General features: G+C 40.8%; 1 protein-coding gene across 1 annotated transcript in view; it reads right to left on the minus strand.

Annotated features, from left to right (window-relative positions):
• Positions 1-561: 561 nt before the first annotated feature.
• CDC5L (cell division cycle 5 like) overlaps positions 562-25,406 on the minus strand; it is a 31,879-nt gene continuing 7,034 nt past the window's right edge. Inside the window, exons 7-16 of the mRNA XM_071447289.1 lie at positions 24,661-24,805; positions 24,349-24,537; positions 22,833-22,981; positions 21,030-21,192; positions 19,802-19,966; positions 18,118-18,198; positions 17,549-17,794; positions 14,590-14,787; positions 2,949-3,161; positions 562-1,203 (exon numbers count right to left, since the gene is read on the minus strand). Of these exons, the coding sequence (XP_071303390.1) occupies positions 1,099-1,203; positions 2,949-3,161; positions 14,590-14,787; positions 17,549-17,794; positions 18,118-18,198; positions 19,802-19,966; positions 21,030-21,192; positions 22,833-22,981; positions 24,349-24,537; positions 24,661-24,805 (1,654 nt within the window). The 3' untranslated portion in view covers positions 562-1,098. The remainder of the gene's footprint in view (positions 1,204-2,948; positions 3,162-14,589; positions 14,788-17,548; positions 17,795-18,117; positions 18,199-19,801; positions 19,967-21,029; positions 21,193-22,832; positions 22,982-24,348; positions 24,538-24,660; positions 24,806-25,406) is intronic.

A 25,406-nucleotide genomic window follows, 5' to 3' on the forward strand; every position in this document is an offset into this window, starting at 1 on the left:
CCAGTAACATTTCCAAGGCCTAAGCAAAATGACACTGCAATCTGGTGAAATTCCAGACAGCAAAATCCCCATCTAAATTTCAAATCTATCCAAGCAAAATTGCACGATGCATGCACGATGCATGTTACTGGATGCATTTAATTGCTGAATTTTATGCTGTTAACAACAGTTTTGCCTTTTTCCCTGTGCCTTTCCACAAACTATAGCTCAAAAAACCCAAAGTGTAGGCACATTCCCACCTTTCCATAATTCTATCCTTACCCTTCAAGACAAAGCAATGAGACACTTAAATCCTGTTGGGATGTGGTGAAAGGAGGAGAAAACACAGACCTTCTTTCCTACCCCACACCATGGGCCACAAAGCAGTAGATGATTTATAAAAATTAATACTTAGAAAATTTAACAGTACATTTTCTACTGAAATCTATGTTTCCATTAGGTATTAGGCCATCTTTATAAAATTTATCCCTGCATGGGTCCAGGATGGGGAGATTATGCCAGTATGACCATTAGAGCACCTAGATAAAGCTGGGAGTGTTTATTCACAGGCACAGAGAAGAGTTGGGAACATGGTATTTATTATCTGGACATCAACTATCCTGAACAGGTAATTCCTATTACAAATCATTCATGGAAAATAAAGGCAGCAGCAGGGGGAAGGGAAGACCAGAAAAACAAAGGAGGGCTGGGGTAGGTGAAGATTCAATTTTAGTCAAAAGACAGACATTATTACTTCATTGTTTTTTAACATTCCAGATTTATTCAAAAGACATTATTCTGCATGTATCTTACAGGTCTTAAGACTGGTAAAACACTAGGAATAACGTGATAACCCTAGCAAATGAAGACATGGCTAAAATCATACCAGAGTGATTTTTCTTTTCTTTCAATAAAATTTTGGACATTTCAATCCCATTTTTAACACTGGCCAGAGCTATTCATACCTAGAGCATTTGGAATAGTCCATTGAAGGAACAAAACTTGACAAGATGGAAACAGCAGACTACACTTGATTTCTGCAACTGCTGGCAAAAGCTGCTGGAGAAGTATCTGCACACTTTAGAAATGTTGCATCAGTGACAGATGGAATTTTGCGCTTTAATACTTTGCTTGAAAAGTCTCTTTATCCAACATGAAGTCAGCAAATCTCTGCTGGAGTTCCTTTTCTCTCTCCTGCTGTCGCTGCACATCTTCCTTCAGACACTGTAAGGAAAACATCATCAAACAACCAGTCAGTCAGTCAGTTTTCCACCAGTCACACCCATGAAGATCTTTACCAAAGGCTGTATTTTAGTTCCTCCAGAGGAAGAGCTCAGAATTAAGACACAACATTGCTGAAATTACTTACTTTAAATATAAATGTAAAACAGAGCAGTGGATGTAAAGTATCAAGAATCACAGTTATCTTATTTCAAATGTCAGGTAGCTCACCCTGTTTTTGACAGCAGCTAAGATCAAATGCTTCAAAAGGAGCGACTTCAAATTGGAACCTTGCCATTTACTAAAAACAGGTGCTATTAGCAGCTATCAAGTGATTTAGTATGTTTTAACTGTTATCTTTCAGTAAATCAATTAATCACTTCTGAGTCTGTAGACACGTCTATCAGCATTATCTAAATCATCTTCACAAAATCAGTTTTAAGAACTGATGCATTTTATCTTTTTTTAGCAAGTAGTTGAGAATATCTAAGCCTCAATGGAAGCCTCTGTTCTGGAGGAAAACCACATTACAATAAAAATTGTGCTCAGGTGAACACTTATTCCTTGGAAAGAAAGGGTGCTGCTGGTTCAAACCTAGGACTGAGTCTTGATTAAAGGTTGTCTCATTAGCTGAATAAAAGGAGAATATCCTGGAGATCCTTAAACTAAGAAAAGTGGCTCCAAGGTAGTGATTTCAGGTATATACCAGCATTTAGTCTGCTGGCTTTTAAGGAAGAAGGAGATTCTAGATAAGTTTTACATTTACCTAAAGCTCTAAGAGTAATTAAAACTGAAACAAACCAAATCAAGAGAGAGATGAAACTTGTGCTGATACGCATTGCAAAAGACTAATAAAATAAACCACACAAGGAAATAAAAAAACCCTAAAGTTAAAGAACACACTACCAGATTAGTCCCAGCCTCTAATATGTGTATCACAGAATCTTTGATACTGAAGTAAAAGACAGATGAATCTGGTAACAGCCAAAAGTATGATTTTAAGAGAGCATTTAAAACTTGATACCAACTCAGGCTGTTAAGGTCACTGTTGGGGAAGATGAAACAGGAAAGCCTTATAAATATGATTGCCTGGCAAAAGATTTTGAGAATATGGAAACTATAAGCAAGATTCAAATGAAAGCAAGCTTTGAGATACCTTAGTTACTGAACAAGTGGAAAACAATGGTGTGGCTGGCTGAAGGTAATCCCCTTTTGCTGAAACAATACCCTCTGCTTGCAGACAGGTCCAGGAGTCAGAGCAGACCCTACTAGCTTGGCAGAAGGGGTCCAAAGAGTAGTTTTTAGGGTTTAAAATGTAACACAGTGTGGCAATGTAATGATTCTTATAGGCTGTATGTAAATACAAATAGGATTTGTATCTTGTACTAGATTGGTTAGTGAGAATTAGAATATTCAACACAGAAGAAGACTTATTGTATTGTAATGGGAACCTCACTCTCTTATACTTTATCCTCTCATCCTCTCTCTCTCTCATCCTCTTTACCACTCTCTTTACTTCTCTCAGGCCTGCTCTGAGCTGTGGCTGGCAGCTCCCAGCAGGGCCCTGCACCCAGGCCCTCTGCAATAACCCCAAGTCCCACCACCTGGCTTCAGGGATCTCTCGTCTCCGTCCGTCCCGACTCTCCTACCCCCCAACGCTCCTACAGGTCAAAGCTCATGCCTTGTAAAAACATCTTTACCACAAGGTGCCTGTGTGTGACCTCAGGTACTGGATTTTGGAATCTCACCTCCAGTCTCCGAGGGATGGCAGCATCCTCGTGTTTCTTCAGCTCCTCAAAGGTGCGCAGCTCCAGGTGGGCCTGCTCGATCTGGTCCCACAGATCGTTCAGCTGCTTGATGAGCCCCATTGCTCGAGACTGGTAACCACCAAGAAGGATCTTCAGCTTCTTCTCCATCTTGGCAGCCCTCTTGGCTTCAGTGGTCATGTGGCCTCTGTTGATCTGCCAGAAGGAACCCAAGAGTTGCTTTAGTTACCCAGAATTCAGAAGTCAAGAGGGGAAAAAATAAGTAAAAATGTATCTGTGGAATGGTGTTGAGTTGATAAAGTTCTTTGATTTCTATTAAAATACTCATATTGCACATTTTACAACTATCTAGACTTCTGGATTAAAATCTTTGTAATAGACATAATCCTGTAATAATAGACATAAAAAAAACTGTAATCCAGACAAAATCCATAAACAGACAAGTGGCACAAATTACAAAATTCTGTCACCTGGGACACAACACCAATAACTGAACAGCTCTGTGTTAATATGTTATAAATGTTGTATAAAACATTTAAAAATACCAAAGGTAACAGAAGTCTTTGTGTATTTTTCCACCTGGGATAAAATTATAAGGGCACTAAAAGAATGAAATAGCTATCAGAATTTTTAAAGGCATCAAAGAAATCTTTAACACTGAATCCCAATCACAAATGGCCTAAAGATGAAGATTAAATTATATTAAATATTTGGAAGAAATTGTTGCCTGTGAGGGTGGGGAGGCTCTGGCACAGGTTGCCCAGAGAAGCTGTGGCTGCCCCATCCCTGAAAGTGTTCAAGTTTATGGTGGACAGGGCTTGGAGCAACCTGGGATATGGAAGGTGTCCCTGCCATGGCAGGCACTGGAATGAGATGATCTTCACAGTGTCTTCCAGCCCAGGCCATTCTGTGATCCTCTGAAACCAAGGAAGAACAAAGGCCTCCACCACTGAGCACAGCTGTGGAGAGGTGTGACAGCTCACATCTCTCAAGAGGGGCATAAAGTTCCTTGTTGAGGCTTTTTTAATGATACCTCCTTAAAAAAAAATAACCCAACAAAACAAAATTTTTTTTAGAAAGGACTGCGTGAAGAATGCCAAGCTCAAGAAAAAACTGAACTTCTCATATTTTGATTTTTGCCACACTTAATGATATATTAGTGCACAACATGAAATATGATATGAAAGTTTCTCAAGTATTAAAATATAAAGGCTAATTCAGAACCACAGTGTCTGAGTCACCAATCCTTGCCTCATTTCTTTAAAAATCAAAGCTTTGCTGGTGAATGTTCTCATATACAAAGAAATTACCAATCATCAACCAAAATGCAGCACCTTTTCACTGCTACAATTACTCAATATCTCATTTATTACCAATGAAACAGAACTCCTTTGGGAAGGAACTACTGAAGAGGGATCTGCCCTTCACAGTGATAACTACAGTCAGCCATCACAGTCTCACACACCAAGCTACTGCAAAGTGCATTTCATCAGCCCTCCAACTGCACTGAAGTACCCTCTGTTACACAGCTGCAGGTTTCTGTAACGTGCCCTCCTGCTCCTTAACAATTTATTCACTCATTTAGAACAGTTTTAGCTGGTGGTGCAGAGATAAACAGAGTGAATGGTCAAGGGAGCAAACTGTTAATGGGTGAGTGAAAGAGAAATTTGACTTTCTGAGCTGTCTAGTTTGCTCCTGGGGAGAGCCATGCAGACTGCTACGCTTTTCAAACTCTGCTGGCAATGTAGACTTAAGCTATGCCCAAGGTGCTTTAAGCATACAGAAAGGCGCCTCTTTTTCAATATTTATATAAATCTAGAGAAAATTAAATAAATAGATTAGGGATTTGTGAGGATACTCTCTGATGGAAAAGTATGAAAGCTTTAAATGTCTTCATTGGTAAATAATATGCTATTACTGCAACAACAAATACAGCTGTGCGGTCAATGAACTATTTTCCAATTACTGTTTCTTGGATGAAAAATGTGTGCTGAGCAGCACTGACATTTAGAGATCATGGAATAGATGGATGCACAGGCAAACAGAATTTTGTTTGCAACAGAGGCCTAATGTAAGAAAGATCAACTGTCCATGTTGCTCCCAGCATTACAGACAATGTAGAGTATGGCTGGTATGAAATGAAACTCCCATCGCAATGTCGCTCTTCAGAGAAGACTAAAAAAGACCATTTAGAGAAGTTCCACCCTTCTGTCATCCTGAGTGAAGATCTCATTCTTTACTGTGAGGGTGGTGAGGCCCTGGCACAGGTTGCCCAGAGATGTGTCTGTCCCATCCCTGAAGGCCAGGCTGGATGGAGCTCTGGGCAACCTGGGCTGGTGGAAGATGTCCCTGCCCATGGCAGGGGGTTGGAAGGAGCTGAGCTTGAAGATCCCTTCAAGCCAAACTATTCTGGGATACCTTGATCTCTCAACAATCTGATTTTCTAACAAAATTTTAAACACTGAGTACCTGAGGGCATAAATAGAGTTATCAGCACTATCCCCACCATACAGAAAAGAGACTGGATCAGGGCACTGTGGTCACAAGCCCTGAATTATCCCCATGCTCCAAGTACCACCAGCAGTGGCAGTACTGGCCTGGTCTCACAATTTTACACTCTTCAGTTGGGATTCACTTTGCTTGGCTTTAGACATGAACATCTGGGTTTGTCACAGGAGATCTTTCTGTCATCAGGAGAGAAACTGGCAACTCCAGAGCATGGCTCATCTGATCCAGGGCCTTGGGACAAGATTAAACAGCTCAGTGAAGGGCTCTTCACTGATGGTGATGGGAGCACAAACTGTCTGTTCAGACCCTGTTATCCAAGACCAGGTAGATCAACCCCACCCCAAGTGTGTACTATCTGAAAGTGTTAGATATAACAAAGCATTTTAAAATTTAAAGCTTCTAACAAAGCCAGTTCAAGTCTAATACTTATTACAGTATCAGACCCCGATTATTTAAGCACTCTTGAAATTTTCAGAGAATTTGACTTAATATTTCTGAGTTGGTCTGGATATTGGACTCTTAACTACTAGAGCTCCTTAGGTTATATGTTCCTATATTGCTTTCCTACTCAGTTCTTTGTCCCATCTTGGATTATCATAGGCCTCACTGCTGTGAAAAGACAAAAACAAGAAAAAGAAAAGAAAAAAGCCTCCCAGGTTTCTAAAACCAGAAATAACAGCCCTTTCTTCCTTCTCTGCTTAGGGAGAAATGTGAACACTCACCACCTTTTCCCCTCCCTCCCAACTACAAAATTTTAGGACCTACTATGAGAAGGTCAAAAGGAGGTCTCAGCTTTTGTAACAAATATTATTTATTAAAAATTGCTGACTGCTGCATTAGTGCCAACAACTGCATATAATTTGAGTTCAAGCTTCATAAAATTTTAAGGCTCAGATACCAAGCTAAAAATTCCAAGCAGTTATGAAGAGGTGTGTTTAAACAGTAGTCTACATTATTTGCTTAAAGCAAAGAAATAGATTTGAGTAAAATCTGACAACCATTTCCCCCTGAACCTAACAGAAAGAGTAAAGATATTTGAAAGATTTCTCCACTTATTTATTTTGTACTGTTCCTTGGCCAGCTTTGGTTCTGCTGACTTTTATACCAGCAACAGCAAAATGAGAACAGCATGTACAGACACGGGGTAAGATGATATATGGTGTTAAGGCAAGTGTGAGAGCCTCATCCCATCCCAAATCTCCAATGTAAAAGCTTCCCTCATGACTCGTAAAGTGGTGTTCAGTTTTCAGTACTGCACTAGAGAACCAAGGAAGAGAAACCAAAACAAGCAGCAGACAAAAGAGCCAAAAGAGCAACAGACATAACCAGAGGCTTATAAAACATGATCTAGAAAAGAGAGACTGACTGGAAAACCAGGGTTTGTTTGATTTGTTTTTCCTCTGCTGAACAAAAAAAGAGAAAAAGAAGACACAACACCCTGCTTTAAATATCCCAAAGTTAATTGTGAAAAATTCATCTGTTCTTACTGCTACTGAGAAAGGAAGAGGGACTTAAATTTGGGAAGGAAATTTTAGATGTTAGTTGTAAGGTTTAACTAAGGACAAGAAAGGACAGAGGAGGACTCCTTATGAGAACAAACATCCACTGGGAAAGATTTAAGAAAAACTGACCCTGAGGAAGGAAGAGCTCAATTGCTTTAAAAACTTCATTTTCAGAATTCTCATCTCACCAGGTCTACTGAGGACACCCCTCCTCAGTTCCAAGGGTTTTTTGCTGTACTGACTGGTTTGTTTTCCTTCCCTTTAATGTGGAGCTTCTGGTAATCCCTGAACAGCATTAAGCTCTCTTGTCTTTTAATTGATCTTCCTAATCACGCTGGATGGATTAAACAAACATGGAAGAAAAACTGCTACATGTTCAGAGCAGAGGCACAGTCAAAGTAAACCAACCTGTTCCGTGACCTTGGAGAATCAACATCATCACAAAGCTGCCTCGCTTGTGCACAGAAATCCCCTGCCAGCTTCAGCCACGCCGGCTGAGCAGAGCACTCCTGGAACATACATAGGACTACTCTAAATGTTACTGCAACTTCCTTCCTCACCTCAGACCCACACATGGCCCTCCCAAACTCAGTTCTGCTGGCAGGAGATGGAGTGACTTAATTGGAATGGCAGGTTTGTGAGCTTGGCTCATGCTGGCTCAGCTGCAGTGTCTGCAGTGAGAGTGCTCAGCTCGACAGCAGCTTGTGCTCCAGGCCAGGCATTTCCAACCACTTCAGGGATAAGAACCCCACACTACAGAATCCTCTGGCCATGCTGGGGTCATCTGCCTTTACAAGCTTATGCTGCACCCAACAATAGTATACTTTAAAAATAAGTCATTAATTTCTCTACTTCAAAATGCTTTTTCAGTTCCAAGCTCTTGGACAAAATTCTCCATTTTTGGCTTGAAACACTGGTTTATCTGTCTAGAGTTTGACCAGGCAAAACTCTCTGTAGACCCCTGCCTGAGTTACCCCCAAGTTAGTAAAATATAAGTCAACTCTTGGAAACTGAGGCTTGGAGTTAGTATCAAACCAAAATTGCATGTCCAGTGTAGAACAATAAGGCCTCAATCTATTAACCATTAGCTAAGCTCATTGACCAAAACCACTTAATGGGCTTGACACAATTTCACATTTCTGCTGTGGCACTAAAGATCACAGAATCAGAGAATGGGTTGGGTTGGAAGGGACCTGAAAGATCAATTCATTCCAACCCTCCAGCCACGGGCAGGAACACCTTCCACTAGACCAGGCTGCTCCAAGCCCAAATCCAAGCCCAAGCTGGCCATGAACACCTCACCTCCAGTAAGGTGCTCTACTTAATGTACGAGGGAGAATGAGGATCATGAAGTAAAGGTGCTGATCAGGGTCAGAGCAGTCAAAGAGGGACTGAGCTTGTAGCTGGTAAGAAAAAAAAGAAATTCATTCTAATTGACTGGGATCACACTAAATTTTTTATGGATTCACTTAAAAAAATCTTCAATTTAAGGCACTGCTGGTAAGCAACTACAACTTCCCAACTGAAACTAGACCAGATGTTCAAAGCTTGCATAGCAATATAAAGCTGCCTTTTCCCAGTTTACTAGGGGAGCCCCAGATAAACTCCTATATTGTACTTTGTCACGTAGATCATGTACCATTATGACTTAGTGATATCTGCAGAACACTGTTCTCTCTACTCACAGCCAAATTTAATGACCCAAGAGCATGCTCCCCCTGAAGTATTGTTCCAGAAATTATAATGACTTGTCTTCAAACACCATGAGTCAGTGTGACTGTTGAGTAAAAACAATACAGGGTATATGAAAAGCAAGTGCTCCTACAGGGGCTCACAGCATCCAGCTAGAACTAGAATAATCTAGGAAAGTTACTGTGTAAGTCAGTAGTCTTTGCTGGTCTACAGCCATGACATGAAGGTTCACTTTGAAGATTTTTATTTGAAAACTGCTTGTAAGACCAGCAGTTTTATGAGTGATACCCACGTATGCTCCCTACAAAGAAAGGAGGTGGTACTGAGGTGGGTGTCAGTCTCTTCTCCCAGGTGACAAATGACAGGATGAGAGGAAATAGCTTCAAATTGCATCAGGGGTGGTTTACACTGGATATTGGGAAAAAATTTTATTATGGAAAGGGTTGCCAAGCATTGGAACAGGCTGAACAGGGGAGTGGTGAAGTCACCATCCCTGTAACTGATCAAAAAATGTGTGGATATGGCACTTGAGGACATGCTTTAGAGGTGAACAAGATGGTGGTATAAGGTTGATGACTGGACTTGGTGATCTTAGAGGTCTTCCAAATTTAATGATTCAAGGATCCTATCTCAATCACAGCAGAAACATGTCTAGAAGAGCATAGTTTATGACGAAAAATGAATTAATTTAGTTTTACTGAACTTTTTTGGAAACTCTCTACCACTCATTGGAAAGAAAAGCCTTGCATTAAGATCACAGACAGCAACACCCACCAGAGGCCAAGAGCTTTGATTAAACACAAGCAAACATGGGTCGCTGCAGTGTCTGGTGAGGTCACTGGGTAATTACCTTCAAACACCACTCCTGCACAACCAGAGTGCCTGCACTGGCCTCTTCTAGGGGCTGACAAGGTTGTGGAAGCTCAGGCAATAGAGGAGCTGCCAAAGAGCCTGGCTCCCTCTCAGTACAGCAGAAGCTCCATGGTGATCCTGCAGCACTCAGTTCTGGACAGTGAGGGTGTGCAAAGGCCTTTGCAATGAGAGCTTTGTCAATGCTGACCTTTACTCCTAAGCACACTAAGTTTGCAGATTCTGAGCAATCTGACAGTGAAGACCCCTGATGCCTCTCTGCTGTCATCCTCTGGTGCCAACTACATTCCCAACAGACCTTATTAAAAGAAGTGTATTCCACAAATGCAAGACATTAGCACAAAATAAAACATGTGACCATAAAAGCAATGCTACTCAGGATTTTCACCGTATTTTAGTTTTGTGAGTAATTTCTCTTGTTCCTAGTCCTATAAAATCTCTTATTTTCTATGAGTGCTTTTTGAGTACCAGCACACCTGAAAATGCAAAAGAAACTGCAAAGTTTAGCACATAAACTAGAGAGAAATTAAAAGACAATCTCCAATAAACTGAAGTGATACACCCTGCAGCAGAGTGTACCATGCATCCTATAAAACTCCACCTAAGCAAGCTGTTTTTAATCTGAATTAATTCAGGGGACTTGGGCTGCAATTAAAAGCAAACATCAGCACTTTGATAAATGATCACCTTGATGTATCTTGGATACTGCAAAGAATAGTTAATTTACTAGATTTTGCATATACAGTGTATCTTGAACTTTTCCCCTGTAGGCTTTCAATAGCATTTATAATTTAGTAGTCAACTGAAATGATAATGATAACTACAACGATTTTAATTAAAGTATTTGTATTCTGCAAGCCAACTTCATTAACTGTCTTCAAAGGAAAAGTAAAGATGGCAGGAGGTTTCTATGTTGTGAACTACAAAGGGAAGCAACTAGCTTGTTAAATAGATGCCTTTACTATCTCATTTCATCTTATAATTTTTCCCAGTTTAACATATGTTAGTAGGAACGCTTTTCTTTATAAATGTATTGTTTGGAAGAGGAGGGAGCAAAAGGTATTGAAGAGAACTGAAGCCATTACTCAACACAACTGCAAGCATCAGAAAACTTCAATTTCTGAAATCACTTGCTCTGCAGCATAGCCTAACCTTGGAAAAATACTCTGGATTTCTAAAGCTACTGGAAAGATCAGAAAAATCCACAAATCTAAGGTGTACCAGAGCCACATACACTGAGGTCACAGGGATTCACCTGCATAGACCTGAAACTCCCCATCTGTAATGCAAGAAAGTTCACATACTAATCTTCTAACACTCTTAACCTACATTAAGTAACACATTCAAGGAGTCCAAAACCCTCAAAACAGAGCAATGAAAAGTTTTACTAATATACAGCAGTACACTCCAACATCAGAACTACTGATGAGCTGTGCATTACTGATGATGCTTGGACAGGATACCCAGCCAAACAGAAGCTCTCCACAACGGCTCCACTTTGCTTCCTCAAGTCCATCAATAATGGCACAAATCTGTTTGTGATATCAGCATCCATTTGAGAAAGATAAATGTCATGTCAACATAGAATGCCACGACTAAACCACTCAGGCAGTGAGAACAGGACAATTAGAGGAAGATGAGTGTGTGTCCACACCATCAATCCAGCCAGGAATCTCTGAGTGACAAAGACAGACCCAGAAACAGCTTGGTTTTTCTGCACAGGATCTGCAGGGTGTCAGCAGCCCCATATGGAAGTATTAGACAGTGACTTCCCCATGTGCAGCTGTGCCAAATATCACTACACTCTCGTGGCTTTTTCCCTCTAAAAATCTTAGTGCACTAGAAATGGGAAGAAGCAGCCCCCAAAACTGACCAACATCAGTTGCTGCTGCTGGTGTACTCTGTTTCACAATTTCTACTCTTCTCACAAAGACAGCTAAGAGTATGAGCAAGTGTCTTGGGGTACCGAAAGCTGATCTAATATCCCTGTGTTTCATTAAGCTTGCCTGATACTTCCCATTAAAATATCTATTTCAACTGATACTGCTTTCAGACAATTTTAATTGGAAAAACATTAAAATGAAGGTGGGTTTTGTCATTGCTGAGAATGGGGTAGGAAAAAAAAAATCTGTGCTTTTTTATTGCATATTCATTTGTTCATTAAACTGCTACGCTTTTTATTTATTGTTTAAGAAATGATTCAGCAGGTGAGCTATGCTTAAAAAATCTTCCTTTTAGGAAGGGCCTTTTAGGGTCAAGTCACAGAGCTGCACTAAACTGCATTTTGCACACACTTGGGAGAGATTTTCAGGTCAAATTTAACTTTGCACAGAGTCCACCTGCACTCAACAACAGTGAGTTGTGAGAGGCAGCACAGTGCTCACTACACCTGCAGGCATGGGGCTCTGCTGGCCCCACTGGGGTGGAATTTTGGAACACAGGAAAATGAGAGAGCAGGATTGTGTGTGGAATTGCACTATGAGTCTCATCCAGCAGCACTCTGAGCTCCCAGGGGATGTAGCTACATTAGCCAGAGTCTCATGACTGCAGTGACTGATAACAGACACAGGATAGGTCAGGTTGGAAGGGACCACAGAGTGGCTCCCCTGGTCCCTCCTCCCTGCTCAAGCAGGGCCATCCCAGAGCACAGGGCACAGGATTGTGAACAGAACAGACAGTTCTGGAATATCCCCAGTGAGGGAGACTCCACAGCCTCTCTGGTCTCTGTTCAATGCTTGGTCACTGCACAGGAAAGAAGTTCTGCCTCCTGTCCAGGTGGAACTTGCTGGGATCAGTCCCTGCCCGCTCCTCTGGTGCCATTGCTGGGCCCTGGAGCAGAGCCTGGGCCCTGCTCTGAGCCTCCCTGCACACAGGGACACCCAGGGCTGAGGGCCCCTCTCAGCTGTGCCTCCTCTCCAGGCTGAACAGCCCCAGCCCCCTCAGCCTTTCCTCATCAGGGAGATGCTCCAGTCCCTCCATCATCTTTGCCACCCAGCACTGGAGCCACTCCAGGAGCTCCATGTCTCTCTTGTTCTCAGGAGCCCAGAACTGGACACAGCACCCCAGATGTGCCTCAGCAGGCAGGGCAGAGAGGCAGGATCACTTTTCTAAGCTTGATGGGACACAGCTAACAGGACTTTGTTATGTGTCTTTCACAGAGTCCCATGCAATGTTGGCAGAAAATAAAACCTTTCTTTTTTTTTCTTTTGGCAAGACCTCAGATTTGTATTTTGCTTCCTGGGTGACTGTCTTATGACTGCAGAGCAAAGACCATTTAGAACAAACATACATGAGCTTGATAAATGATAAACTTGACCTTACTTTGCTTCAGTATCCTTAATATGCATTCCCTCACCAACTACTCATTCAAATATTGGGAAGAGAAGGACAGAAATCAACAGCACAAGAAAGCCCACACAGAAGTAACCAATTTAGACTGCAGAAACAGTGCACAGGATAAAGGCACAGGGCCACACACCAAACAATTAAGAGAAAACAAAATATTCAAGAGCTACTCATTAAGCAAGTACCATCCACCCTGTGCAGTAAATGAGTCTGTGGAAAAACTAGGCTGCAATCATGAAATTAAAGACTGTCTCAAAAAGCATATGCACAGGCAAATTAAGGCTGTTCGTGCATTCCCTAACTTGGATTGTTTGACTTTGCAACTTTAATAATGCCCTTCTAACGTCGTTTTGGACCTAAGATATTTAAATTTCAAAAGGATTTGTACACAAATTAGGTGCAGCCCTCTGACTTCTGGCACGCTGCCTGCCAGGCCAGGCTGCTGCTGAGCTCCCTCACGGGTTTGGGAAAGCAGAGCAAGTGAGAGTCTGGCAGGCAGCGCTGGGCAGGGCAATGGTGCTCTCTGCTGGGTGAGCAGCAGCACGACAGGGGCTCTGGAGCTCATACTAAAGCCCTACTACCGGGATACACGCAGGTGAGCTGCTCCTGGCCCGGAGCTGGGCTAACAACTGCGGGAGCTGCACCTGGACAACGCCCTTGACTGACAGACTTCACAAAACACACAGTCACGTTGTATTTCATGTGTATCAATCAAGTGACAATTCAGCCTTTCTGGACTCTAGTTATTTCTGGGGTAGCAGCTGTTTGGGGAGGTTTACTTCTAGCAACAGTAGCTATGTTGATGTTAAATACAGAAAAATTTTGAAAAGTTTCCTTTCACCATGGGGAAAAAATAATCTGATTCCTGCATAATTTAGAGAGACTTTTAGGCTAAAGCAGTATTTTAGAAAACATTTATGACTTACTGCAAGTCAGAACAAACATGTTCTGTGGGAAGAAACTGTTTCAGACCAGCTTACTTGTTATTATGAACATTGTCTATTTTTGGTTTTTTGTATGGAGCGTTTGGGTGAAAATCTAGAGAGAGGAATGGGCAAAGGAAATCAGTGTCAAAGGCTCTGACAAAGAAAGTCAAACGGGATCACAAACATCCATTGTTCCCTTTTTTGGAAGGAATCTCTGGAACTGGAAAAAGATGCCAGCCTGGAAAGAATTCAAGACTATCTAACCTTCATGTATGTAATAGTCTGTCAAAACCCAAAATTAAGTTGGAAAGAGAACTTGAGAGGAACTTTGGCACAGAGATATTTTTTTAAGCATCATTCTCTGAGGTTTCTCCTCATCCTGGCCACAATCAAGTGCAAACTGAGGAAGATCTGATCCACTCACAGCAGAGATTAAGAAAACATCAAAAAATCCACATGTAATTAACAGACAGCAGAACCTGACCTTCTCTCCAGTAGAGAATGGAGTAGATGAGCTGTGCTACAGCCAACAATGCAGAGAGAAACTTTGTGTGGGAATACTCTGTGTGGGGATATTGTAAGGAGGAAGATGAGAGAAGGCGATTTAAGCACCTCAAGAACATCTACAAACTCCCTAGGAAAACTCCTCAACAACCAACCTTCTCAAATGAATCCTTTCAAAAGACCTGACTGAACTCCTACAAAGGAAAAAAAGAACAAAAAAACCACAAGGAAACTCAAAAAAAGGAGGTGCAAAAGGCAGAAAGAAGTGACACTGACCTCGAGTCTCTTCTCAAGTGACTCTATCCTGTCCTTTTTGCTGGCCAAGTTAGCCCTTGTGTAGCGGCTCTGTCCAGGCAGGTACAGCACTTGGCTGTAACATTCTTCCCACACCTGGTTATAAGCTTCACTTGACAGCTCTCCATGCCCCATTCCTTGCTTTACCACCTCCATCTCTTGTGCCAGTAGATCCTGTGCCTGTTGGAAAGGATGAGAGAAGTTGCAGTTACAATACACAGGATACAAGGAAATTTCTCTTCTTTTCAAACCTTCAGTGTGCAATTCACGGGGGCAGCTTTTCTTTTCATACTCAAAGCTCACCATCAGGTTAAGCTAACTATGAAATCGAACACAGATGCTGTGGATTACAAATGAAACCCAGGCTAGAAGGCTCCTCACAGCACAACTATCCCTCATTTTATATAATTTGGCCAAACCTGACATCACTCTGGCGTGGCTAATGAAAGCTGTGGCACAGTGAGATACTTCATCTTGCTGCACAAGAACAGAGATAAAAGCAGGGACCTTGAGGGGAGGGAGAACTGTACAGACAGAAGCAGCTGTCCTATGAAACAAAAATCACTTTTCATTTCCTTTTTCTTGCCCTTCTCCACACAACCTGGAAAGTCAAGTCTAAACATTCCCAGGGTGAGCTGTGTAAGTTCTGCTGCAGGAAACACAACTCTGACTGCAACTAACACTGTTCTGTGGCTGAAGAACTGGTGATATATGAGTACTCTGTTGCTTCCAGTTTAGTTTTCAAAGTTTACAATGAACTGAAAAGATTCTTGTTGGTCTCACAACTCTTAATATTTCTGACAAAGAGCCTGGCCCGCAAAACGAAACAGGCACACAAGTCCTTCTGATTTTATTAATAACTAAAAAATTAAAGCATCTTTGCCAGTCTAGACTTCATTGTTTATAAGAACATGTCCATCTCCTCTCTTTCAACAGCATTTACAGGTGCAGCACAAATTTCCCTATCAGCAGTAGCTATCTTACTGCAAGCAGATATGTTTTGCAACTGCACACTGACCAGGTAGAAATTCAGGTATCACCAGATTAGATGATTCCACAGATACTGGGGAAGAGAAAATTAATTATTTGTTCTTGATGGTCAAGACAGATAAAATAGGAGTAACACAACCACACCTGACAAAGCTCAATGTTATAAATTTCAATTAGCCAAGATTAGTACACTGTGAGGAACTACTTGAGGGTATTTACTTGTGGCACCAGAAGTGTTTCCCAGCTCCAAGAGCTCAGCACACCCTACCCAGCACCACTGCTAATCCTTGCTAATCCTTCCCAGAAGAGAACTGCACATCAGGAAAAGAAAGAGTATATTATGAAAGGGTTTTAGGATGAAGATGTTCTAAAAACAAATGAAGTAAAGCAAAATAAACAAGCCTCAGATGAGATCACAGAGATAGAAAAATTTTCTGGTTTGAACTGGATTTTAGACAAGAGGGAATATTGTGCTGAATGTTAGAGAGCAAGCAGGAGCAGGGATGCAAAAAAACTTCTGCCCATCAGTTAGGAGACAGAACTTCCAGGGACTTTGAAGAAAAGTTTCCAGACAAAAACTACTGGAGCGTGTAATAGTCTCTAAGGGAAGTGATAGCAAACCTGATTCCTGCTGCACTTCAAAACAACCAGAGAAAGCACTCAGAGAACATTCCTAAGGGAACAATCTGACACTGGCAGGGCAGTGAAATTCATGATCTAACTGTATTTTCCATCTTTAACGTCTCCTGGTAAGAGATTTTGAAGTATAATTTTTCATTTCACAGCAAATTGGAAGTACATACTGTTCAGTGTTTCTCCTTTCAGGCTCTACATTCATTGGTCAGATATGGTCAAGGACATGGATTTAAAATCTGCTTGTGTATCTTTAGAGTCATCTTAAAGGTATAAAAGGGATTTAGGTGCAGAGATGCAACAGGTATTGTCAGAGGACAAGTCTAAAGAGACAGACAACTTGGTGGCACGTGATTTTGCTCTTTTCATTCATTTTTATTCTTTTAGGCATTTGGTCAAAGGTTATTGGCACAGCTTCATAGGTGAAGCTCTTTGAAAGAGCTAAACCACAGAATTGCCTATCTGTCACTTGGCAGCAAAAAGCAACATCTGTAGCTGCTTAAATAAATGAACACCCTGAACTGGAACCCTGGTCCAGAGAGGCTGTTTAACTTGGGATTACAATGCAAAACAGGACACAGTGCCCAGGCCGCCCACTCACTGCAGCCAGCCAGGGCCCAGTCTGCCTGCTCAGCACTTCTGGACCAGGTATGGCTGCAAGATCAGCTGCCACAGCCCAGCAGGCTCTGCACCAGCACAGCTTGCCTGGATTGAGCTTGACAAGCATAATTAAGCAACTTGATTTGCTGCTCCAAGGTACAAGTTGAATACCATTGTCCTGTTCAGTCTGCACTGTTTTGAATAAAATGCTTTGTGATTCTGGATTAATAAAATTCAGAGGCAGCAGAAGATGGGTATTACACCTGGTTAATACCTCAATGATTTAACAGCAATTTACAGAAATGGCAAAGTAGAATATGGTACCTGTTGGGGTATTATTCCTCTTACCCTTATTTAAAATGATAAGCAACCACAACACATTCAAATTTGTATCTCATTGACAATGTCTATGGGCAAATACAGCATCCTCATCATTCTGCTGAAAGCCCAGATTAACATCAGCTCACAGAAAGCAGAATGTGCACTTAAATCATCCTTAATTATTAACTTATCCTTACTTAATGCTTGGTAGTGCTGGGTTAATGATCAAATCTGATTATCTGAGAGGTCTTTCCAACCCCAACAACTCCATGACTACAGCCCTTCATACAACCCTCTGGAGACCTCCCAACTCAATTCTGTGCAGGCTTTTTCCTCCAATATTACAGAACTATGCCCTAAAGAGACTTTAGGTCTCCTCAGGCCACACAATTCTCACCTTCTTGAGATCCTCTTTGGAGAACTTCTCATAAGGATTTTGTTCCAAGTAAGCCATGTGCTCAGCGTTGTTGCTTCCAAATCCTGGGCCTTTGCCTTTCTTACCAGTAAACTGTTCTCCAAATGGATGATGTAAAAGATCAAAATGAAGCATGGTAATCATCTCTTTCTTTATGAGTTCTTCACTTTTCTGCAAGTCTGTTAGGGGTGGTTCCACATTTAAGGGTCTCAGTATTGTTTCGTTGACCTGTCCAGGAATAAAAAAAGTTTGTAAATATAATATACACCAAAGATAATATTAAATTCATGTATCTCCACTCAAGTATAAATTTTATGTATCAGCTAAACCCCACAGCAGAGGTGCCAATACCCTTGTGACACATGCAGCAATCTCAACATCTGTGCAGATGAAATACCACATAGCAACTCTGTGGGGGAAGCCTCATGAAAATCAGCATAGTCAAAGATTTCACTCTCTCATGATTTCCTTTTACTGTATTTCCTCCTATAATGGTTAAAGCCTTTATTTTTAATTTTTGTCCCTTAACAGTGAATTTTGTTTCCACTTACTTCTGAGGGCCGTGGTAGATTCTTCTGCACAGCTTTGTGCATTCTCTTCAGCTCCTTGGCACGCTCTGCTTCTCGGAGAGCCTAAACAAACAAGCCAAGTGTTACTGCAGCCACTGTAACTCAATCAGATGCTGCCTAGGAATGTATGGGATATAAAAACTAATTGATTATTGAAGCAAAGATTCCTTCCAGTATATAGACCTCATGTTAGAAAGCCAGAGCTAAATAATGTGATGACAATGTAATTCACTGCCTCTAAAGTGAATGGGAAGAGCACAGCAGATTAACAGAAAAGAGATCTTCCAAAGTAATTTCCAGGCATCAAATTCTCCTTCAATCTCAACTGCAGCAAGATTTCGTTCTTTACACATTTCTCTATGTGTGACAGCTGCTCTAATTCTTCAGACATTAAATCCACCAGGAAAAGAAAGACTCTTAAATTAGCAGCCATGACTCTGTTTCTCATCTTCAATGACTTAAAGTACATATTTCACTAAACCAATACTTGTTAAAGTGGAAAAACATGAGATTTCTCTCTACAATACACTTTCAAGCAATAAATAACATGAAAAGCCAGTGTTGTCAGGAGCTTCAGGAACAAGGACCAACATCCTCCATGTTCTAATCCCAGCATGCAACAGCACATCTTCTCTTGAAGGCAGGATGCTCTTCTCTTGTATGATGGTACAACTCAGATTCTTTCCTCTATTCTACACACATACACTACTTGTATTTATTCAGACTTTTTATTAGGGTATGTGTGCACAAGACATACAAATACACGTATAAAACATGTTCCTCCCCAAATAGGACACATGAGGAATCAAATTCTGGGAAATGCTTATCCCAGTTAAAGATGAAAACATAGGATTTTTTAAAATATTTTGTTCACTTGTCAAGGCACAGCCATTTTCACAAAGTTCTCTGGACTCAAAAATCTCATTTATTTTTATGAAAAATGTGTATTTATATAAGGTATATAATAGAAAGAGATTTGCAAAACAAAATTTAGGCTTAGCAATAAATAGAAAAGGAACTGTTTTTAGAAAGATTTAAAGTGTCTCTGGTTACTAGCCAGTACAGCCAATTAACTGGCAGAATTTAGGCTTGTACTTTGTCCAGTCTTCCTTGATTCTAAACCAAAACACAACAACAAGGACCCATTCACAAATTGGCTGTCTGGGTAATCCTCTGGTAGTGGCCAAGGGTGCCAATTCCCTGCATGGCAGATTTTTATCTGTGTGCTACCAGCCTGCCCGAGTTTGTATACACCTGTCTAATCTTTCACAAACAGCAACTTTTAACCTTGAGAGAATAACCTGAAACTGAAAAAAAAGCACAGTTCTTATGTGCTTAAAATCAATCAAGTGCCATTGTAGAAAAAAGGTTTTAATGAAATATTTGTCTTCTGGGGGACAAACACAGCAGGCAGGACACAGGCACTCTGAGGGACTCCATGGTAGAAAACAATGTGATACATAACATTAAGAAATTAAGAAAATTATTTAGAGAGAAAACTGATTTGGCTTCTGAGTGTGTATACTCTGATAGCAGCAGAGAAAACAGGTAAATTTTACTTTGCTATCCTGTACCTCTCCATTGAACAGGTGTGAAATGATAGGAACCATACAAGGAACACATTTTATTTTACACAAAAAGCAGCATCCACATCTCACACACTGACCTGCTTGCGGGCTTCTATATCAGCAGCATCTTCTACAAAGGTTTCATCTACTTCATGTTCTTCAAGCTCCTTTTCTGCATTTTCAGGCAGAACAATCTCAAAGTCGTTCTTTGGAGCAGGGAGGGCCATGAGCCCCAGGCGCAGGTGCTCCCGAGACTCCCTCTCCTGTGGGAAGAGCAGGGAGATGTGATGTGATGCTTCTGGATTTATACCCTGAGTGCAGTGCAATTCCCTGAGTACAGCACAATCAGACTCCACTCATCTGCATTAACAGACAGAACAACACACTAATTATTCCATGACCACCTTAGTCTGCTGCAAAGCCAGAAAGCACCAGATCTGGAAACCAGGGAAGTCCACCAGGGATTTGAAGCCTCAGTTTCCCTTCTAGCAGTAAAAAGTCCTTTTACTATAAAAAGGCTAAGAGAGAACCAAAGCATAACTACATTAAATAAACCTTCTCCTTCAAGCTAAGAGGAATTCTGGAATTTTGAAGTTGAAGAGTTATTTTTGTGAGAACATGGCAAACACTTAGAGTGGATATCTTAGCTAGGCCAAAAAGAAAACTGCCAATAGCTCAGGTGGGAGACATTCAAAGCTACAGTCAAGGCTGCAGAATCAGCCACATAAAAGGAGTTCCCAAGGTGCTACCTATTAGGTATATGCCCTTTTATACCATGTCTGATTGGCAGGGCCCATCTGGCTGAATCTCCAAGAATGGAAACATCTGTTGCCAAAGGTAATGAAAGAGTCTGGATGGGACTCAGATTTCTGAACATCTCAAACCCCAGTGCTCCTAACAGCAAAAATTAAACTCCTTTAGCTCAGTGTTGTCAACACAGCAGACTGATGAAAAGGTCCTGTAGGTAAATCAGGAAGTCAAGATGATGAGGACTTTGAGGATTGTGTAGGATTGCAAGAAAAATTAATCTTTGCTCAAGATGCATTTCCTGCTCAGCTTCAAAGATAGAAATAGGATGGAAACTTAACTATGTCTTCTCCAAAAAACAGTTTTAGTGTGTTTACTGAGCACATTGAAAGCCATTCTAAGTGGCAAAACTTCTGTTCTTTTGAATAAAGACTGTATTTTATTATGTGATAAGGACAGACCCCTAGACAGGTGGAAGCAATAACATTTTATTATAAAATAAAATTATTTTCAGCAGATGAGAACTAAAACCCTGAAAATTGATAGAGCACAGATTTCCATTTCTTAAGTACTACTCACCATTTGTTTTGCATAGGATGGGTCACTGTAATCTGCCATTCCCTCTTCGGGGTTGATGTTCAGTTTATCCCGCAGGGGAGTTCTCCCAGGAGTTGTGCCAAGGGCAGGTTTGGGAGTCAGTCCTCCTCGAGGAGTTAAGCCCTCTGACCCCTGAGAGGGTGTTCTAGTGAAGTGCAATTAGTCATTAGTTTTTTACTAAAGAACTTACTTACAAAAGTCTGAATGTTGGAAGAAGTTACATAAACAGTCTATCCATTCAATTTAGAGTTTTTTCTTGGGAGGCAGTGAAAATGTAAAGTGTAATTACAAGAATACTAAGAAAAAATTATTTAAGCCTGTCAAGGTGCAACCAAGGTCCTATCAAGCTGAAATCTAGGCACATCATCATTTCAAGAGAAGCTTTAGGAACTCCACCAACACAAACTCCCACTGCTGCTTTTGAGAGAGGAGCTTGTCCAGTCACCAGGCATAATTCTGGGATGCAGTAACCAGGGTTGAATTGCAACCTCTGATTTCCCCACCACTTGGGCAAGTCATTTGCTCTGAAATCATCTGGCCCAACAGCTGTCCCATGCTGCAATTGAATGGATCATCCTAAAATACCTCTTTGCTTTCACTGACTGTTGAAGAATTACATTATAATAATTACTTCTAAGCATCTATGCTTAGACAACATGGATTAAGTCTTAGATTTTGTTGGTCCCAGTTGCTTCTCCTCTAGACTAGGAAGGAATATTGTTCTCTATCCCAATGATCTACTACATGAATGAGGGGCTACCTCATGGATTGATTAATTTTTCCCTCTGCTCAAGGATTGGATTTTCCCACTGACAGCATTTCTGCAAGCAAGCCAAGTTGACCCGCAGGTAACATATTTACACGTGCAAATCTGAACTTCAGAAGTTAAAAAACACCACAAAAAACCCCATACAACAAAATTAGAGCATCTCTACTTTTTAAAATATAAAATAACACAAATCAACAGGCAGATCACTCCAGGTCAAATTCTACGTTCATTTTGCACCACACTGACACCAACAGATCTTCAAAAAAAGCACTCACTGCTGGAACCGCTCTTTTTAATTAAAAGATCGGGGCTTTAGCACACAGCTTCTGAACAAAATAAAGCTGCTTTGGAAAAGCAGCTATAAAGGTCCTTTTTATTTCATTCTCCACTTTTCCTACTAACATGATACAAGTAAAATTAGAACCTAAGTGGAAAAATCTGACACACAAAATGTACCAATTGTAAAATGTTTTAGCTGTATGTTATTTGACATTTGTGGGATATATATTTGTTCACTGTAAGAGTTAAACCAGCAATTCTGTACTATTTAGATTGGCAATATAAGAAATATTTTATTTTGGATATATATGGCTTATAAAATATTTACTCCAGCTTTTCAAAAATTCAGTGTGGGTTTGGCTGAGGGACCTCCCACATCTTTGATTCCAAGGTAATACTTTGAAAAGGCCAGGATCCACATACAGAATTGACACTCCAGCTTACTATTTATACTCTGCATTAGCCCAGAATAATTTATACTGCTCCAGACCACAGAAGGCCACATTTTGGATCAAAACTCCAGTGAGCTGTATGAACACAGATGAAGAGGACATGGCTGAGTTTTCTAAAGACACAGAGAAGGAGCAACTTGTACAACAAGGGCTTGAAATGAAAAGTGAGTTTCTTTTGAAAGTCTAATCATGACAGTATTTTACACATCAAAATCTGCTCTGTTCACCCATTTCGAAACAGACACATGCCCACCCAGGCACCCATCACAAAAGGAGTCTGTTTACCTGAAAGGTGTGGAAAGCACAGTATTTGGAGTCTGAACAACCTGTTTCTGTGGTGTTACCCCTGAAAAGTCACTTTCATGCAAGGGAGTATTAAGACCTCCTTTCAGGGGAGTATCCACATTTGTGAGAGCCATCAGATTCTGGGCCTCCTGTGTAACAGACAACACAAGCAGTGCTTCACCAAGACATTGACAGTAACATTTGACAGATTCAATTGCACAACAGCTACTGCAGCAGAACAGCAGAAGAGTTATTTGAATATCAGTTTGTGGAAAATGTTTAAAATTTCTTAGCTTTAACACCCATACACTGGTATTTATAAACCCTACAGTTCCACTGAGAGGCATTTGAACATCATTTCCAGTAAAATATGTTATAAACTGGAGTTGCAAAACTGAGCGTGTTACTCATTGTTTCAGCTTCCTTCAGTTTGCCAGACTCCGTAAATCTCCGAGATCTGTTAGTGACTGAACACTCAAGTAATCCTAAGAATCCTGATTTTAAAAGGGAAGAGCACACTTGAACTCTGAAACCTGAATTCAATCAACTTTATCCAAACTGCACTTCAAAGACAATGTTCCAGAAGAGATGGTCACTATTTAGATTGTTGGTCCATGACTCAGCTGAGGCTTTTATGAACAGCTCCCTTCTTTATTTCATTTTTCCTTATTACAGTGAAAAATTAAGTCTTCCTAAAAATGAGCTAATTATACGACTGCAAATAGCAAATATATTCCCAGAAGACCACTAATCCACCTATGCATATGCATAATACTGTGGCATTTATAATAAACTCCATTTGAAGGTGGGCCTGACCATTCCTGCAAACATTGCACAGACTTAGGTTATGATCTGCAGAGCCAGGAACTTTCTTTTTTGTCCTATCATGGAACTGCTGAAATACAACTCATTGTCAACTCAGAGGGTTTTTGCTTTGGAGTGGGATTTTTGGGGTCTTGTTTTGTACTACACACTAGCTGCACTGATTTAATTTATCCATTTCCACATACTCAACAATATGTTATTCAACATAACCAGTTTTTTGAAAAATCCAGGCAATCAGAGGTTGCAAAGGCAGGTTTTGGTTCACCTAAGTTTTAAGCCAATAAAGTGCTATGAAAATATTCTTGCATTGTTGCAGTTAATTACTACTTGCTATTTCAAATAAAAGTTGGACAACATACAATACACTGTTTTAAGGAGATGAACTCATACATTTTCAGCACTGAGAGACATACAAGAAAGGGAAAATTATGCAAGACTCCAGGAGAATGGTTAAAAGCTTCACACAATATATGACTAAAAGAAAAAGAATCAGAATGTTTTGAAGCACAGTGACACTTGATTAAATACAAGCAGGTCTGCTTTATGCTGTTTAGTGTGTCCTGAAGATTGGGATTGCTTCAAATCCCAACATTGCACATAATCTAAGGAGTGTTTCTCTGGCACTTACACCTTCTACTCAGTTGACTCCTGCTCCAAAACTTAAAACCCATCCTGTACACTTATACTCTACCTGCAGGATCCTGTCCTGGGCTGCTGGAGTTTTGGGAGTCCTCAGAGCTATGCTGTTGTTGGTTACATTATACTCAGAGAGAAGAGTGCTGGAAGCTGAGTTTGTGATTCCAGATTCCTCAGCAGTCTGCCGTGCAATCTCACTTGCTTGGCCAACTTTTACAACTTCTTCAAGTTCTGTATCAGATATCTTTGAAGGAGAAAATCCCAAGGCACAGTAAGATACAACGTAACTATGCGATCCATTCGACAAAGCAGAAAGAACTGTTTGGTATTGGCCTTATAAGTTGTTTATCATCAGTAAAAACCTCACCTGAGGAGCTGGAAGCACCAGTTTACTCCTTTTCTTGGTGAACTCTGACACTCCACTGGTCTGCAGAATAGCTGAGGGCAAGTCTGACTCTTTTTTCCGTTTCATGTGCTGCTTGTCCTTTTTGCGCTCTCTTCCCTCCCTCTCACTGTTATTATGGAAAACAGGATCATTTCAGAACACACAGAGCAGCTACAGAGCAAAGCAAACAAGCCAAGAGCAAAAAGGCTGTACCCTTTTCAAACACTGGATATGCTGAAATAAAACACTGCAGAAAAAGTGGAGCACCTTGTAGGTGATTGGATGTGATCTGCAGATCTTGAAGCAGAACATACTACAGGGCAGTGTAATGCTTTTAAATCATGGAATTAGCCAACATATTTAGCTTTAGGCCGAAAAACTACAATAAACAGGGTCACTGGATCAGTAAAAAAAATGTCAGGTCAAGAATTTAGATAGTAAAAATAAGAGCCTCTTTTTCTCCAGCAGCTGCTAAGGTAAGGTGAATATTTTCTGTTGTGGATAGTGGGAACCAATTTCTCTTCAGTCTTTAATACAAATGGCATTTCCTTCAAACAGCAATGGAGGCAGTCAGTGAAATCATAACCTTCAGTCTGAAGCTCCTGCCTGACCCTCTGAACAAAGAGCCATGAAGAAAAATCAGTTAGTAACACCACGTGAGTTAATAAACCAAATTGTACTTGGCACTGAACTCAGTAAAATGCAGTTTTGGCAGTAATGGGAAATGC

The sequence above is a fragment of the Agelaius tricolor genome, unplaced genomic scaffold (genome assembly GCF_023055355.1).
Source record: "Agelaius tricolor isolate 1412-34295 unplaced genomic scaffold, bAgeTri1.0.p SCAF_1, whole genome shotgun sequence".
NCBI lineage: Eukaryota > Metazoa > Chordata > Aves > Passeriformes > Icteridae > Agelaius > Agelaius tricolor.